The sequence below is a fragment of the Scomber scombrus genome, chromosome 16 (assembly GCF_963691925.1).
Source record: "Scomber scombrus chromosome 16, fScoSco1.1, whole genome shotgun sequence".
In the NCBI taxonomy this organism is placed as follows: Eukaryota; Metazoa; Chordata; class Actinopteri; order Scombriformes; family Scombridae; genus Scomber; species Scomber scombrus.
Window position 1 is genome coordinate 23883264 of NC_084985.1, and position 18997 is coordinate 23902260.

An 18997-nucleotide genomic window follows, 5' to 3' on the forward strand; every position below is an offset into this window, starting at 1 on the left:
ATTAGCAAGTAAACCAATTTCTTAAAAAATGTGTCTGGCAGCTGACTGCATACTTCGACTGTTGGTGAAGGAGAAATTGGTGTCTACGTGTTTTGAAGTTTCGCCTGATAAATAATCATTGAATATAACTGAAAAACTTTAGTTGTAGAAAGCACTGAGTCCTTAATGATTCTTGGGGGAAGTATCTCTATATGATGTCCCACCTTCTATATGCAATACTGAATGGGAACCTATCAAAATTACAAACACACATAGCAAATCATTTGTTTTAGAGCAGATCTTTCTTTTCAGTAATCAATGGCTGGGATGCATACTCTCAAATGGACATTTATTAGATACACCCAGCCAAAACTACCACACTCTAGCCCTGCAATAAACCATTACCTTCATAAAGGTTAGAATGTTCAGAGAGGCATAGATTCACCTTGATGGTCATTTTGGATGCTGAAGTTTTGCATTATAATGAGAGCTGCTTGAAATATTTTGTCTGCCCTCACTGATGTAGATGAATTACTGTGGCCAGTTTATCCTGCTAGATAGCAAACACTTCCTTGCTTTCTACAGTGCAAAGAAGAGTTTTTTTCACATTCTGAAACAATATCAAATCTGAGGATTCATGGTGTTACTACGAGCATGTGAGGAATACATGAATGATTTTTTATATTCCTGACCTTGAGAGAAGCCGTGTGGACACAGGAGCAGCTGCACTCTCAGCAGCTGTATTCGGCACCACCACGGGGGCTGCAGCTTTCAACCCACTCAGACAATACTCAAAAAACGATGCCCTGAGCCCACCCCTCTGACGTCAAATCAGCCATGTCGCTCTCTGACGTCAGCGGATTGCAAAGCCCCACAATTTCCCCTCAGAGGGGCGAAATTACTGTGCTTTGCTGCAGCTCGAGAAATTTGACTCAACACAGACAGACAGGCACATGCAGACGATCAAACTACATGCAAGACTGTATAAAATAGAACCAACTGGAAGAGTATTTCTGTTAAAAAGCAACCGCACGGCTATGTCAACATGGAAAAAAAAGTGTTGAGTTTGCACTAACAGCAAAGAGCTGCAACAGCAAATTAATGCAGCAAAGTGGATCAGAAAACAGGAGGGCTTCTCACTAAAATAATAAACCATAAAACAGGGGAAATTATAAGTAAAAGTCATCTCTAGTAATAAGGAACGTAGAGAAAATAACAGACTATACTTGTTTCCTCTTATTAAATCTCTTAAGTGTGCTGAGTCACATACATTCATATTTTAAATAAAGCCCAGATTGTTTTTTGCCCTTGTGTCTAATATAGCTCATATGTGAGAAAATCATGAGTAATTATGAGGACATTTCTCATTTCGCAGAGTCTTTACCACCAAAGGCAACTTAAATTCTCCTACATGGACATCACTGGGAGCAATTTGGGGTTCAGGGTTTTGCTCAAGGACACTTTGACCTGTGGAAAGAAGGAACTGGAGATTAAACCACTAATCTTACAATTAATGGCGACCAGCTCTAAAACTTTACAGTTGCCCCAGTTTAGTTTAATTTCAATCTGATTGAGCAATAATGAAAAGAGCTCATTATACCTATGATTGTAACAGAAGCACTTAAGTTTCACAAAACCCAAGAGCAACAATTTATTATGCTTTATATTGTTTATACCATTTCTCCAATGAGCTACCTTAAAAATTAACAACATTTCCAATATCACAAATAAACTAGACTTTTTAAACCTTTTTCTCTCCAATTTCTTGTTAACAGCCACATCTGAGCATTAGTCATCCAAGCAGCTTAATTCCCAACACAATGTGCAAAATTACTACATGCCACATAGTGTCTACAATACAGCCAATGTATTCTGCAATATGTATGTTGTTAAAATGACACCCAAACTTGACATAGGCCATCATTGGTCGGCCAAAGCTCTAAATAGATCAATAGAGACCAGCTCGGTGTGATCTGGGGTGAACAACCACTACTGACGACTAAAGACTGCAACCCGTATCTATCATGATTGTTAACCTTTGTCTGGAACAGCCCAAAATCACACACTGTTTCATGGGCTTAACTGAGTGAAATTTGTCACTGTCAGCTGTTGTCACTCTTCTGCTGAGAGCAATCTCCTCTTGCTGTTGCCTCATTCTTTCTAACCTACTGTTCAACAGATTAGACGTGCATCGAGACGTAGACTTAAGGCGGCAGGGAATAGAACAACCAGAAATACAGACAGAGACACTTTGAGACTTTATGGACTGCATCTTCCATTTATGGTACGCGGTCTGTTTCGGGAGATGCACATGACTCGTTATGTCCTGTGGCACAAAGACAGTATGAGTAATGGGTGGCGTGATTAACGATGGCGTTGCTCACAATCATCCCCTCCTTTACACCTTCCCTCCAATCAGTATCTGTCTCGTTCTCGGTCTGACAGCCTCGGGTAGAATCTGTTGGACTCAGTATTTCTATCGGCGGCCTCCTCACTGCCTGTGCTTAAGTAGAACAGCAGAGATTGGGACTGTCACTTATGAAATAATTATGATATTATCATCATAGATCTGAATGTCCGTGAGATAACTCTGGATCTCAGCGTTGTCAGTTGCTCGCATATTTACAAGCCTTTCTTCTTGGAAGATGGATACATCTAATAAATATGGAAAATATGACCTGGTACGGTGTAAATATTAAAACCTCCTTCAATATCCTGTTCAGGGAAGAAAATCATGAAAAATGGCAAATACAACAAACTCGAACAGTGCTTTACACAAGCCTCATTTAACTATCGGCTAAAGATGGACAATCTTAGGAGAACCACTAGCTTTCAAAAACGCTATTAGTTTAACTCAGAATATATATTACAGTAAAATATTCCAGTGCCACTTCAGAAACCACAATGTTCTCAGCTGACACGCCACACTGGATCTGTAAGAACATCATTACGCTTCTATCAGTCTTGCAGAGAGAGAGGGAGGGAAGGAGGGAGGGAGGGACGGGGCTTAGATGATGAGCAGATATCGGTTAGGTAATATACAAAGAACAAATGATTACAGTCATTACTGAGAGCCATTCCAGTCAGTCTGGATGCTCCGTTAAAAGGCAGAAGGAGATCATCTACAAACAGCTGCTTTGTTTTAACAGCAGTGACTAATGTCTAATGTGCAGCCATTCACAAGGTGTTTAACTTGAGTCGTCTAAACTACGACTATTCATTTTCTTATTGAAACATGTCCATGACTCCACAAATCAGCTAGAAAACTATGGCTTCCCAACATTGCTGTTGTTTTCAGCAACAAATAGGACTCAGTACCTCCATACATTGTCTGAGATTACAGACATTTGTACACTGTTCTTTTTAAGAGATAGCCTATCAAACAGTCCAGCTTGTTTTCTATTGATATTCTCTTAATGAGGTTTACATAAGGGGTTATGTGGATTGCACTCTTTGTCTGCTCAGCAGTTCAGCTATCAGTAACAGCCCAGTTATTCTTCTTTTATATCCAACAAACTGTAGAACTGGAAGAACACCATCTCCTTTGAAAGTAGAGCTTGGTATTGTTTGAAATTGTATGATACCTGTGCCAAATTGAAGCCTGAGTTCTTAGTGCCAACACCCAAACGATACATTTTGTGATACCTTACGAAATCCTTTTTTCATTTAGCAAAAGAAGCCAATGTTCCCATTGTTAAATGTCTAAACACCAGCAACCAGATATGAGTTTTTTGCAAAATATGGGCCCCATTTACAATGCAAGCATCTTAAATCTGGATGAAATGCAGATGCAATTTAATTCACTTACACATATTGTATATGTGTTTGAGCCCAACCGAAATACACTGATATATCGGTCAACCAATACCAATCTAACCAGATGTTCAAAGCCGACCTTCAATACTGGACAGTTTTGATACCCTGTACAACATTTCGGTCAGTACTAAATCAGTACTGAGGTTTCACATGAACAGGGATATTTATCCCTCAGACTACAGATGTTTAGAATAGGGATGCACCGATCCAACTTTTTCAGTCCCGATAACAATACCTGGGCATGCGTATCGGCTGATATCCAATACTGATCCGATACCACTGTTGAATTAATAAACTGTAAACCTCGCTGTGTGGAAAAGACTGAAGGCATCAGGCTTGACTTCAACATTATTTCCTAACTTTGTAAAACAAAATGTAACAAATAAACACATAAATATAAATGTACTGAATTATCATTTAATATTAAAATAAAAATAATTGTGCACTGGTAGCAACTTGGAACAGTATTCAAAATAAACAGGAATCAAACTTCTTTGTAACATGTAGTGCAAACAGGATTTCAAAATCCAATATAAAATATATCAGCTAAAACTGAGAATAAACAAGTAGCTTAACTAACTTAGTCAAACATACAAAATCACAAACACAGAATTGAAGTGAATAGATCGGCCCCATGGATGAGCCCCATTATCCGACACTTGGATCGATGCAACCCTAGTTTGGAACATTAAATAGAAAAGCTTTTAGCAGGCTAAAGGTTGAACAACTGTTGTATCACCTAACAGAAAGTAGTCAAATCTAACATGAATGTGTCAAATGCTATGACTTGAAAAAGGCTTTCTTGGGGGAGGTACGACAGCAATGCATTCTCTCACTGATGTCAACTGAGGACAAACAATGAAAGAACATTGAGACAGCACCTACCTACTTATTCCAACAGAGCTTCTGAATGAATCTCCCTCTCTGGCTCCTTTCATTCACTTTGCTAGTGGGCAACTTTCCAGCATAATTTTTGTTTTTGTCTTGTTACTATTTTTGCGGATGCAGACATTTACTGTGGTACGAAGGGCAGGCTGGGGGGGTTGGGTGTGGCCGCCGCACCACTCTTCAAAGACAACTCGCAACATTAAGTTGGCGGTAGCACTGTCAGGTATGACACTCACGCCATTTAACACGATTAAGCTTGCTGCAAGTCAAGGCCAATTAGCCCTGAGTGATGACATCACTCCCATCCGATCCTGAGTTATAGTGTTCTGGTCTCGAGCTGGACTCAGAGTGAGGGATAAACTCATCAATGGATAAATCAGTGAGGCTCGGTCTGTTCTGAATGTTCCCTGTGAACTGTTTTAACACACAGAGGACATTTAGTACAGGACTGCCAGACAACATCACATATCAGGCTGATGGACCGACCTCCTACACAAATGTGCATATAAATATAAATAGAGGCTAATCATTTAAAAGAATGAGAGAAATAAGTTCAAAAATAAACTCCACTGATGATACATAATGTCACTCAACAATGACAGGTGTGAATCAGGTACAAACTAATTCCCACTTCCAATACGGTAAAAGGCCTTAGTCATATATGAGTGCTGCTAGACATCTGAGCTCACAGTTATATTTAATACAGAGAAGTGCTGATGTTAACACAATGTACCGGCAGTATACACATCAGAGAGGCTCCAACACACACTACCCGAGCTGTGAGCTATCATTTATCCTCAGGCTATGGAGCTGGAAAGAGAGAGGATGGGAGAGAAGGTATGAAAGAGAGACAGAGAGACTGAGAAAGAGTGCACATTTAGACCTTTTCGCCTGAGCAAGGTGGAGAAATTCATTAATATGCAACGTATTCATATTTGTCCACATATTCACAGTCATTTTCAGATTTTGCATGCGGTGTCAGGGCCAGCTGATGTGAAGTTAAACCACGATTTTCACCCAGTACTGATTATATTAACCTAACTGGTGCTATCATGGGCATTGGATATTTATTTTCAGTTAAATAATGAAATTAATGGTCGAAAATCTTGGAACATTTCCACATTTCAATGTCTTACTTAAATTTGATTTGTTAACAGCTACAGGTTGTCATCTCAGACCACTATTTAGTACAGCTGCCATTTGGGAAAATCACAGGAATGATTAGAAATTTTGGGAAATGACACATCGCTTTCTTGCCGAGAGTTTGATAAAAGGATCAAACACCACTTTCATGTCTGTGTGATTAATATATAAACAACTTGAGTCAGCAGGTGATTTGCTTAGCTGAGTATAACCTTCCAAAATGTCCAACTATTTCTTTAAGAACATTTCTTTTCAAGATATTGATCTCTCCCTTTCATTAGCTACCTGCCATAACACCTACATTGCATTTTGCCCTAATTATACGAATCATCCTACAACTCTTCAGAAATCTTTCAGTGCAGTGAAAAACTTTGAAGCCATATTCAACTTAATGTATCTGTTCTAAAAGGGGATCAGTATCACTCTCATATTTGAGCATTAGCCAACTATGGGAACAGCTAGCCTGGACTGTGCTAAGCTGCTAGTCTACAAGAAACAGTTCCGGCGCCTGACTCCCAGTCAAGCTCAATCTATGGTTGCTTGGAGCTGGTTTCTACGTGTTTTCTGACCATATACGAAATAACCGGGTACGACGGTGTATTAAGGCCATATATGTTAAATAAATAAGTAAAAAAATACCGACCTGGAGGAGGGGGGGGTAATATTTCATGAAAAAAACTCATAATTTCTGAGATGACGTTCTCTTACATTATTAAAGTCACAAATTAGCGAGAAAAACACTTGAATATTCACTGATATTATAAAGTGGCAAATTTGCGAGTGTGTAGAGCGTGAAACACTTCTTCCACGGCAGGCATAAGGCACGACAAGCGATGTCTCTCCAGTGTTGCAAAGTGAGGCTGTGTGATTTCTTGGCAGAATAAAACACCTTTTTTTCGAGTTATTTTCTTCCAAATGTGCTACTTTATAATATCAGAGAATAGCCAAGTTTTTCTCATAAATTTGGGACTTTAATCTCTTTAAAGAAATATTAATATTCATCTTTTTGGCCCTAATGCACTGTCATACAGGGGAGATGTGATAAAATGTTGTTTAAATACGGGGATAATGGTGCATATTTTCAGACAGTTTCTCCTGAAAGGCATTCATAGTATTGCACTCATTTGTTCATGTTAAAAGTGACAGAAATAGTCACGTCAAGAGTGAAAAAGGATGAAAAAGGATGAAAAAGGATGAAAAAGGATGAAAAATGAGTGGATGTGATTGTTTCAAAGTATCCACCTTACAAAAGGTATGGGGGGAGGGGTTTAATGGGTATTTGCTGGTTCTATATATTTTGCTGATGCACAGACTAAACAAACAAGCTACAAAGTGTTAATTAGTGAGCTTTAGAAGTGCTAAAAGGTGTATGTTTTTACTTTGGCACAAAAGCTGGCTGTCCTTTAAACCGGAAACATCACAAGCTGAAGGAAACTGGTCCGGGCATCACAAAACAGCAGTTGCACAGTTTCCTAGATTAAAGGAATAGTTGGGAGTCTGGAGTATCAGACGGTTGCTTGGCAACCTCACTGTGATGACAAGAGCCCAGGATGTGACTACGCCTTGCTAAGGAATAGTTTTTATCTCACTCTTGACAAGAAAGCAAATAAGCACATTCCCCAAAATGTCTCTCTGGTTGGGAAACCTGGGTAAAGCTTATTATGCTGTTGCCTATGACAAAATTACAATACACTAATTGTACAAAAATGTACGTGAACACATGAGGTGGTGAAGCAGTACTATTTAACAGTTGCTGAATTCAACATGTTTGCCTTAAATAAACAAGATTTTACAGTTTAAACAGCAAAGATGTCAGATCTTCCAGCACATAGGAGCACAGACTTAACACAACGCCAAACAACTGGTTTTATGCAAATATGTTCATCAGTATATTAACACAACATTAATGTGATTATCTTAATATATTACAGAGTTAGATAGAATCAAATGTGTTTAGCAAAAAACTGCATCACATAATGTCACAGTAATAACTGCATTCAGAGCCGTTGTTTTGGGCTGCGTCTTATCTGCTTAATTCGGGGCCTCAATTATTGCTCAGCTAATTAAAACACTGGAATAGTATCGCTTAAATGACCTCACTTAGGAGGAATGGCACCGAGGCTGAGATAAACACGCAGCGTCGCATGTGTTTACTTCTCTCAGTCATCCCGAGTCCACACGCATAAACACACACACACAAAGTAAAGTCTCTGCGGGCGCGGTAGCCAGTTCATATTGATCTCTCATTAATATTTATCAGCTGGTAGTGTCTGTGGTGAAGAGGTTCGATAGTCTGAAGAAGGAGGTAGAGAGGTCAGGAGCGAGACAGGAAAGAATGGAGGCAGAGCAATAACTACAGTACGAGATAGAGCCAAGAAGGAGCACGGCGAATGAGCTGTGAGCGAGGGGAGAAGATCAGACTTTTTTCTTTATTTCTCAAAACCAGGAATAAGAATTAGAGGAGAGGATATCCGACTGTTGAAGTGAGGAAGCCAGAAGCTAGAGGAGAAATGGAGGTGTAGAGACCTCATGACCTCTCTCCTATTACTATTGAATCTTAAATAAGGCAGATTCCCTGGAACTAAAGTGTAACAAGGAGTGTTCCGTGTACAGCGGTACATTTACACCATTTTTTGCATTTTACTTTGCATAATGATGTGAAAATTCTTCTATAATCCACTTCAAGATAAATACAGGGAAAAATCTCTGCCTAATGAAGGACGGTACACTCGGTTACCGCTTCGTTAAGTCCGCCGAGCTAAATCCCTAAAATAAATCCTTCATTCATTGAGATTATAATGTTCAGTGTCTGTTTTGGAGGCATGTTGATCAATTTGAAGGCGAGAGTCTGTGGCTGTGGATTTATATTTGTTATACTGTGTTGTGTTTATAATATAAAGTCCACCCTATTCAGACAATCAGTATATTGTAATGTTTCCCATCATGGGACTAATAAAGGAATATCTTATCTTATATTTACAGTTAAATGTAATCTCAAAAGTAATCTGCAATAAATACTGAATTTATATTGAAAGTCACATCCCTACAATAAATCAGGACTAACCTGCTGGCAAATAAATGCCTTTGAAGCAAATTTTCTTTTTAAATGTATCAAATCACAATGCTAAGTTGTTGTTTTTTAACATATAGTGTTTATACGGTATTTCTCTTTGGTTTTGTAGCAATTAGGGCTACACTTTAAGGGTGCTTGGATTGGTACTGGCATCATCATTTTTTAAACAATACCCAGCCCTAATAGAAATTGATAATTGGTATAATTAGACAAGATGTGTGAGGTACAAACTAAATTTGAGATGGGATAAAATATGATTAAACATCAAATAATGAAATTCTACATAATGCAGATTATTAACAGGCATTTATTATTTGTAGAAAGATGCGATACCTTTAAATGGATTATGTTACAGGCTGTTAAAGACATCTAAAAAATACTCTGCTTAGATTGATAATAAAAACTAATTTTGTCTGATACAATTTCATTTATTAAGTTAAGATACTTTGCACAGTGAAGATCAAATATCTGATTAAAGGAACTGGACGTAAAACAAATTTTTTTAATGGATGGGGAATTCATATTGTCTAATTATGCCATAATTATAATATACGTAATCTGCTATTACATTACATACATATAGAGTATCATTTACCACTCTCTGCGGGTTTATATTGACATACAGTATGCTACATGCTTTGAGCTACACCAGGATTTTAATACGATGTATAACGTGTCCACTCACCATCATTGAGGTCCTGCAGCAGGCTCTCCTGACCAGAGAAGTCCAGCTTGACTTTGATGCTGACGGTCAGCGTCACAGCCTGGCCAGGCTTTAGTGGCAGGTGAGACAGCGCCTCCTCCAACTCCCAGCTCAGAAACTCTCCGAACACTTTCTCTGCGCACACACACACACACACAAAAAATAGGGAGGAATGTGAATTAATAACAAACAAAAGAAGCAGAAATCAAACACAAAAATAATCTTAGAATGTGATGCTACCTACTGAGATAAACAACAAGAAGGTTTGCCAAATTGATGCTTCAACAACTCTGGATGCAAATATTTTTGGGCAAGCAAAACTAAATGACACAGTTGTGCTTGTAGCCAGCCAAAGGCCCTCTGCACAAATAAGCATTTAGCAGAAAATTCACTGTGAGTTGCTGGCTGCTGACTGTGTAGTTTGTGCAAAATGAGAGGGGGGGGAGAAAAGAGAGAGGGGCGCCTCATTCACCGAGATGACCAAAGTAACTATGATGTTTCTGTGCTTTCTGATTTCAGGGGTAACAAAGCTGCTGATTGGCCACCTACCCAGAGTCCCTCCGGTGCCCGACACTAGACCCGCCGCTCTAATTTATGCCTCCAACCCCCTTCTACCTGAGACGAATGACTCAGCTGCATCCACTTGAGCCAGGAGCCTCAAATGAATGATACATCACCTGAATAAAGCATGTGATCTGTCTATGCAGGTGAGCCTCTCCTGCTCTCAGGGATTGCAGGAACAGCAAGCAGGCGTATTTTAAACATGGGCAAAGCAGAAGCAGAGGAGCGAGCTCACTGTAAGAACAACAGTTTACACGTCTCCGCTTGATTCATAAGCGAAGCCTTCAAAATCCTCCAGGAGGATGTGAATGTAGGCAGCATCACATTTTGTGAATAACGCTCCGCTTTAAATATTCATAAACTCGGAGCTGCTTTCAGTAAATTAAGAGAGAGGGGGGGGGGAAAGGAGAAGGGGAACAGAGAGTGAGGTGCTGGGGAAATGATTTAAAAGAAATGGGATTGGGAAGATAGATAGAAAGAAGAAGAAAAATAATAAAACATTTGCTTGAATATGCAACAGCAGGTCTTGTAATTCAACAGGTAGACAGCTGAGATTGAGGATGAAGATATTATCATTCCAGGAACATTATGAGTCACGAGAAAAGGCAGCCGCTGTGACTGTCCAGAAATCTTTCAGGCCTAATTTAAAAGTATTAACCCGACATGTTCCTGTTCCTAAAAAACACAATATAAAGATCATATCACTCCTACTTCAGAGAAGACATGAAACAAGCCTCTATTTCAAACACTGTCAGATTGTCATCCTCTCAGGCTGTGACTCCCCTGCTTTTCTATCTCCTTTGCTAATCTACTTGCTGGTGAAAACAGATGTAGTGGCATTGCAGTGTAGTATGATATGTGTAAATGAACAAGAACAGAAGGGTATAACTTGAAGGGGACTTTATTAGAAATGCACTGAAATGAAGTTATAGAGAAGTTTTCATGAAGTACTGTGTGACTGTTAATCGCTGGAAACTCGACAAATGATACTGAGATTAAAAATTCAGGAGCAACCTCGCGTCCCATTTCACATAATGTCGAAACGTAATTAGGAAACAAAAGGCTTTAGGTGTATCCAATTGAAGCAATCGATACAGTGTCAACATTGGGAACAAATCAGCATAAAGGAGGACTCAATATTAAAGAGAAACACCTGGGATATATGTCTCCTATACTGCCATACACTCAAAGACACTAATAAAACTCACAAAAAACAAGAATAACCACAGCATGATGTAGAAAATATTTAAACTACAATCACATTAACAGATTTTAGCCTCAATTGTTAAGATTTGATATGCAAGATATATGAAATTTACACTATAACTGATATATGCCTTCTTTTCAAGCAACAGCAATTTTTGTTTGTGGTTTTTTTGTGTTCTATACGGAGTTCTCAGCACTATATATAGCAGAGACATGCCACCTCACATACAAGAATAATAAAATACATTAACTTTCAGGGAAAAACAAGCAGAGGCACTGCATCACACAGCAGATGCTGTGTTTTTAATGGGAGATGGCAATGATTGAGACCTTTATTTAGTATCTAAACTGAACACAAGATGGCACATGTCAGCATTTGACTGATTTAGCTAAGGACATAACAGTGATTGATTGACGAGAGGCTAAAGCTACACCGGCAGGTCTCTGAGGCTCTACTTATATCAGAGGTTTGAACTAAATGCTACCATTATGATGCCATGATGACTTTGTCCATCATCATTTGGTACTTGTACAGAACACAGTTTTTTTCAGGTATTTAGTCATACACCAAAGTATTGTATGAATTGTAATTTGATGTAATATTTTATATATATATCAATAATATTAAAGGCACACTGTGCAGGATTTGTCGGTGGGTGTTTGTAAACACAGCATTCAAAGTTGGTTCCACCTCCCTGGCTCAACAAGCTAGTGTGAGAGCAATGTGGTTGAGCAAGCTAGAGAGTGAATGAAAAGAGGGAGCTGCACTAATGAGAACAAAACCGTGAATCAGAGATGGCCATCCTCATTTGGCATTGTCGGTTGAAAAAAGTACAGGCAAATTGCTGGTTTATTCACGGTGAGGTCCAACCACAAAAGCAGATATGTCAACAATACTATTGAACACCTGGCTGTTAGTTTGAAGTTTGATCACCACTAGCTAAACATGTAATTGACCCAAAAGAGTCAACAGAGCTTACAACTTCGGTTTCCTGAGGATACTTACACTACTAATCCTAATATTTTACATTGCTGGTGGCTGAATTTGCCATTATCTCACTAAATTTTAATACAAAGATATGGGTTGTTCCATTTGTATTCGGAAGTCGGAAATGTTTGAGTTCCCAGAAGGTAATATCAACTGGAATGCCCTCTGAGAACCTCACCAGCCCTGATCTCAAAATCCAAGATGGCTGCCCAGCACATCAACAGTGACAAAATGTAAGTAATATCGTGTTTATTAGCACTTTTGACTTTTTTGTGTCTCATTAAATCAGTTGTACACACAGCACTGTCCAACTTCTATCCGTGAACATGTTGCTACATTGTTTGTACAAGCAAAATACATCAAAATGTGTTTTTATCATCTGGTATTGCTACTGTAATAATGGCTAACTTGGCTAGAACTGGTTTTCTGACTTTGAACTGGAATACTTCAAACTTGGGTGTAACGTCATTCCCAACTCCAACTTCCAACCAAACAGCAATATTCACAGGAACTCAAAGGAGATGCATTCAAGTACTGTAGTTTACAGTGTTTTAAGACTTGAAAAAGTTTGTCTTGAAACATTCCAGGGAGAAATCAGCACCAATAAAAGGAATTTTTCAGCAAGACCGAATAAGAAATTGTCCTTAAAAATATCATCATATTTAGCTCAAGTGAGTAGGTAGGTAAATAAATAGGAATAGAAATAGGTAATATAAAACCTGTTATAGTCAACATCAAGAAACACTTTGGAAGCAAACATTTACAGCACTCACAACAAAATGGATGCAGTCAAATAAAAAAGAAAGAGTGCACAAGCAGCTGACAGCCAGTTCTGCTTGTGGTAACCAAATCACTCAGGCAACATTAATCCCCTTTTTTTCTTTTTTAATGGGCTTTGCAGATGGAAGGTGTTTTGTCCTTATGAGACATTTGATATGAATGTGCATAAAAGTGTTTTACGGGAACAATTGAGTTGTATGGATGTTTATATATCCACAGAAAGGCAATGAGAAAGCAGTGATGAATAAAAGGTCTGATGGTGACTTATTTTATGCTATTCAGAGGCCAATCAGTTTAGGTTTACTCTTATTTAAACACCATACAATAGATGATTGTACTGAGGTTTGTTTTTGTTGTCTATTAAGTTTTCATGAATAAATATTTATTTTTTGGAGAAACGGAGGATCTTTCTAATATGTGAAGGTGGCTGCACTGTGGCAGAAAGAGTAATGTTTTGTTTGTTTTTGCCGCAGATGTCTTCCTATTGTAACTCTTCATCTTTTATTCATTCAATCCCCATAGAGAATGCAGACGGTTTCAGAGAGGCCCTCTCAACTGTGGCCTGCTTGGAACCACTACCAGGTTGCAACTGAGCAAGCAGACGGATGAGGAGCAGGTAATATAATGGCCAATGATAATGCAGCCTGTCACCATGGCGCTCCAGTGTGACACTGTGGCCCCAATCACTACTGCATCAATGATCTCCTGCTTAGTGATCAACCATGCAGACAAAGCATAGCATCGCAACTTATAGCACATGTATGAATGAGGCACCCAGCGCATGAATGTCATTATACAGAAGCAATCTAAAGGAAAGGGGAAAAATGAATGTTTCAAACAATGACTGAAAGAAAATGATAAAGTACAGAGACTCACACATGACAATTGCCCCTATACATACACTATTTCCTACACAAATAATATGCTTTGAGAATGTATGCACCTCATGTATACTCAATATTATTCACAATATATAGAATATTTATAACAAGAGGGTCTCTATGTATCTCAAATACCACTTTTGGTGGTTTTGTGAACTCATGCCCAACAGACTAGTACTAGAGCTAGAGCAAGGTTTAATACCAATATGGGTATATGTTCTTTTTTGTTTGACCAAGATGGCGATTATGTAAGTATTCATTATGTTGGGTTTGTTGGTAGTATGATATCACCCAGTGAACTGGACTTCTGCATATTTGCTATCTTTACATCAAAGAAAAAAAGAAACTCTTGGATTTAATTGTGTCATCCTCAACAATCGGCGGCATGGTGGTGTAATGGTTACTACTGTCACCTCATTGCAAAAGGGTTCTGGGTTTGAACCCAATGGCCGGCGAGGTCCCTTCTGTGTGGAGTTTCTTTTGGCAAGATACTTGACCCCAAATTGCTTCTGATGGCTGCTCCAACGGTGTGAAAGTGTATGAATGTTAGTCTCCATCTGATGAGCAGGTTGGCACCCTGCGTGGTAGCCACTGCCATCAGTGTATGAATGTGTGTGAATGGGTGAATGTGACATGTAGTGTAAAAGTGATTTGAGTGGTCAAAAAGACTAGAAAAGTGCCATATAAGTACAGTCCATATACAATTTTACCATATGTTAGCTCTGTAATGGACTGGTGACCTGTCCAGGGATTGTACAAATAAGATATGTACAAATGCTTTTTCTAAAATGGCCTGATGTATTTCCATATAGAACCCACCTTTAAATGTTACTATCTGAAGTGAATGAGTTCTCATTGTTAATGGAATGAGATGATACAACGCCATCAGTTACAATCTGATTGACCAGATTAAAAAATACATATTTATTAAAAAAGCCTGACCTTATCCAAGGCAATTCACTTGGAACTGCAGTTGCTTAAGAAGTTATGGAAATAAAAAAAGATGAAAAAAACTGAATGATCAATTGTGCTGCAATGCAATTAGCAGGCTGGGTTGTATCATGCTGCCCAGAAGGCAGTTCTTCCTCTGAGGCAGTATGTGATCTTTGGCTGAACTGTCATTTTCTGACACTTTAAAGTTTGTTTTTTTTACAGAAGACTCCATCATCTAAGAGGGGGGCACTTTAAGACCTTGTTATTGTTATTCAATATGATTAAAACTTAAAACACAGAAACCTTTTGTACTGCCTGACAGAGACAAGAAAACACAGTGCAGTGCAGAAAGATGCATCCAGTTTGTGCTAATTATCAATATAGAACAAACTGCGAACAATCGTCTGCATATACGCTTGATTTCAAAGGCAGCTCACTTATTAGTATTTGCCCTTAGGTCAGGCTGGTTAGCATAAAACACAGGGCGCCCTGCTATAAACACAGCTTACTGACTAAAAGGTAAAGCAACAAAACTTCTGATGCGTCCTGCGTTGGTCAGGAACAGTGAAAATACGATCAATGTCTTCATTTTGGCTACTGTAGGTCTTGTTAAGAATGTATTATGGACAGAGTGGCTCGGTGTACCGCCTGAATCCTAAATAAGACTAGACGGATCGGCTGTGAGAGACAGACTTAACTCACCATGATGACAGCTGCATGAATACATAAATACAGCCTTACATGGGACAGTAAGATCCCCTTCAAGATAACAAGCTTTTCCTTTTCCTCTCCCTACTCCCCCATGGAAAATCTTCCCAAAAACATACACCCTCACCGCAGCATGAAATATCTCACGTCATTCTCAAAATGAAGTTTACTTTTAAAGTCCTGAATCACTGTCAGGCATGAGGGCTTTGTGACGTGAAAATGACCCCCTGCCATCTAATAACCTCTACTGAGCAGACATTAATAATCTGTTATAATAATTGAGCAATGTGGACCACGAGGCTTTTTTATTTACCATTGCTTGCCTTACTCATCTGTTGGATCCTGGAGAATAAATATGCAACATAAACACTTACAACATATGCCAGGCCCTTCTCGCTGATCTCCCCAGCTACGGTGCCTATTGGGCCCCGTTAATAAAGGGTCCTGGCAGGTCGCCTCAGCTGGCACCTAGCTGCTGACTTAGAAGTGGTTTGGACAAGGGGAATCTTGACTGTTTAATTAAAACAAAGCATCGCAAAGGCCAATGTAGGGTGTTGACATAATGTGATTTCTGCCCGGTGCTCTGAATATCAAAGTGAAGAAATGGTAGGAGTAACCTATGGCTCTCTTAAGACAGCCAAATTCCTCGCCATCTAATTAGTGAAGCGCACGAATGGATGAACGAGATTCCCACTGTCCCTACCGACTATCTAGAGAAACCACAGCCAAGGGAGCAGGCTTGGCAGAAACAACAGAGAATGTAGACCTGGTTGAGCTTGACTGTAGTATGATACTGAAGAAAACAATAAAGTCTGAAAATGAAGAAAAGTTGAAAATACAACAAAGTTTGGGAAAAGTCAAAGTCAAAAACTTCTCTTTCTCTTTCTGGAGGTTAACTACTTAACTACTAACTAAACTAACACTGTACATCTTAATGAGAGATGAGACACAATAGACCTTTTTTTAACTTTTGAAAAAAATATGTGAATTGTGAGACTGTCTGCCATGAATTTTGCAATTAAGATCGGTCATTGGCTGATGGAGGAGCTTATAATTTTGTATCTACTAAGCCAAAAGTTCCATCTGAGCAAAAAAAAATTAAATTCTCAATTACAAGAGCTGCTCACGTCTGAGATGAAATGTTCCCAATTTGTGATTTCTTAACTAATCTTCATGTTACAAGCGCATCCCGGATATGTTATCACTCAACACAATCACTTCAGCGGTTTCAACAACAAACGCTATCACAGCCATTAAGAACAAAGCGAAACACAAATTAAATTTGAAAAATGACTTTGGTGACACACTCCAGACGGAAGCTCATGTGACATTAAAATGGCCTTCAAAGGTCTCCTGGCTCAGATGTGGTGCACTTAATTGCCTGGAGGGGATCTTTTCTTTGTACTGTAATGAAGGCTGCTGCAACAGCACATCCGAGGAAATGGCAGAGTGGATAAAAAGGAGGGAATCTTGACTGTGGTCACTGTGCTACAATTAGACAGAATAAGGCAGGATAAGCAGGGGTACAGTAAGAGTCTGAATTGCTGATCGTACATCCAACATTGAAAGCGGGACATAAGATGAGCAGAAATAAGTCGGAAGTTTGATAAGTTAGCTGTTATTCCCTGCAGTTAAAAGTCAATGAACATGTTCTAATATTCATACTTTATAATAATCACTGCTCCATCCTGTTCTTACTTGAATATGTGTTACATGATAAATGTACATTCAAAATCATTGTATTTGACTATTGTTAACCTTCCTGTTGTCCTCGGGTCAATTTTGAGGTATAATGTCATTTAAATGAGGCCTATTGACCATAATTTCCCAAAATATGTGTAAAACCTGTGTTAAAAAGTTAGAATGAAGTTGGCTAAAAAGGTCTAATACAGACATATATAAGCTTTATAAAAGTTGCACGGTCAAAGTGAGGACAACAGGAGGGGTAAGATGAGGTGCATAAGAGGCAGTGTCCAAAATAGTAAAAACATCCTGACTGCAAAGGTAGTGATAACTAGAAAACTGATAAGATTATTGTAGCTTCTAGAGTCCTCTACTAAGGGGACAACAGAGAGTAATAGTATTAAATATTACATATTAACACATGCTGTACATATGATTTAACATTTTTGATAATCCAATGGTTATTTTGTATTGGAAATACGTTTACTGGGTGATAATAGGTATGCACATAGGTATAACATATAGTATTATAATGTAATGAGTTCATAGTGGTAGAAGAAACTGCACATAAAAATCAGGTGATTTAGAGTTCAGTGTTCACAGAAAAAATGCTTCTGTATTGGTCACTCTTTTGCTCGAGGACACAGAGAGGAGGAAAAGAATAAAATAAAAAATAAGAAACAATACTATAAAGAACCGAAGAAGATGGAAGTGGAGACGATAAGGACTGGAACAGGAGGGGACGACAGCTTGGAAGGACTGAAGCTGTAAACAAAGAGAAGAGAGCTTGAAAACAAGGACAAAGATGATTCATTCAGAATACCTTTGAACATTAAAGTAACAGAAGAGTTTGTTGGTGGTTTCTCTCTTGGTCAGTTTTTATCTGCTAAACCTGAAAAGAAACTTTTTCTCACTTTTTTGTGAGTTTGAGCTTTTGACCTGCGACTGGCAACCAGCCCTGCAGCTTTCAAGACTCTAAAGTTTAACGGATAAGAACAGGAACAGAAATGTACTTTCATTCATTTATAATTGGATTTGAACTATTTATTCACTTTTACTTACAGTACATCATTTATCAGTTCTTCAGCCATTGTGTTTGACTCATTAAATAAACATTGTTTTCACTGTTCTTGTTTTTTAATATTTAATTTATGATTAGTCCGTTTGTGATGTCTGTATATGCGTATCTGTAATCATCAAAGTAAGTATCAAATAGAAGTTACGGAAGGTTTTATATGTTATATCTAATTATAAGAGATAATCCATTCAAATTTAAAGAGTTACGTCTGTGAATGACGTCAAACTACAGATGCTGTGTGTCTAATTCAGGCACTGAGAAGTCAAATTATTTCTGTTGTTCACACAACTCAGAATATAACATTCCCTGGAAGGCTAAACTATATTTGCAGCCTAAATCACTCCCAACAACCACAACAGCAGTTCCATTTCAAAGAGAGCTCTTGTTAACTAGAGAGACAACATAGTAGCTTGGAGTCTGGCCAGCAGGGAGCAGGATATGCAGAGAAGCAGAGAGAGAGAGAGAGAGAGAGAGACTCGGAGAGGTAGACGTAAAGCGGTGAGTACGAATGTCTTATAATCCCAGACTGTTTTAATTAGAGTCCTGCACCGTTTACTGCTGACAGGATAATTCTTAT

At 38.6% G+C, this 18997-nt stretch overlaps 1 protein-coding gene across 2 annotated transcripts in view; it reads right to left on the reverse strand.

The window, feature by feature from the left end:
- The window catches only part of trappc9 (trafficking protein particle complex subunit 9), a 211115-nt gene that overhangs the window by 137157 nt on the left and 54961 nt on the right, over positions 1 to 18997 (reverse strand). For both annotated transcript variants that reach the window (XM_062436022.1, XM_062436021.1), the window contains one exon: positions 9585 to 9737. In XM_062436022.1, coding sequence (XP_062292006.1) covers positions 9585 to 9737 — 153 coding nt within the window. The remainder of the gene's footprint in view (positions 1 to 9584; positions 9738 to 18997) is intronic.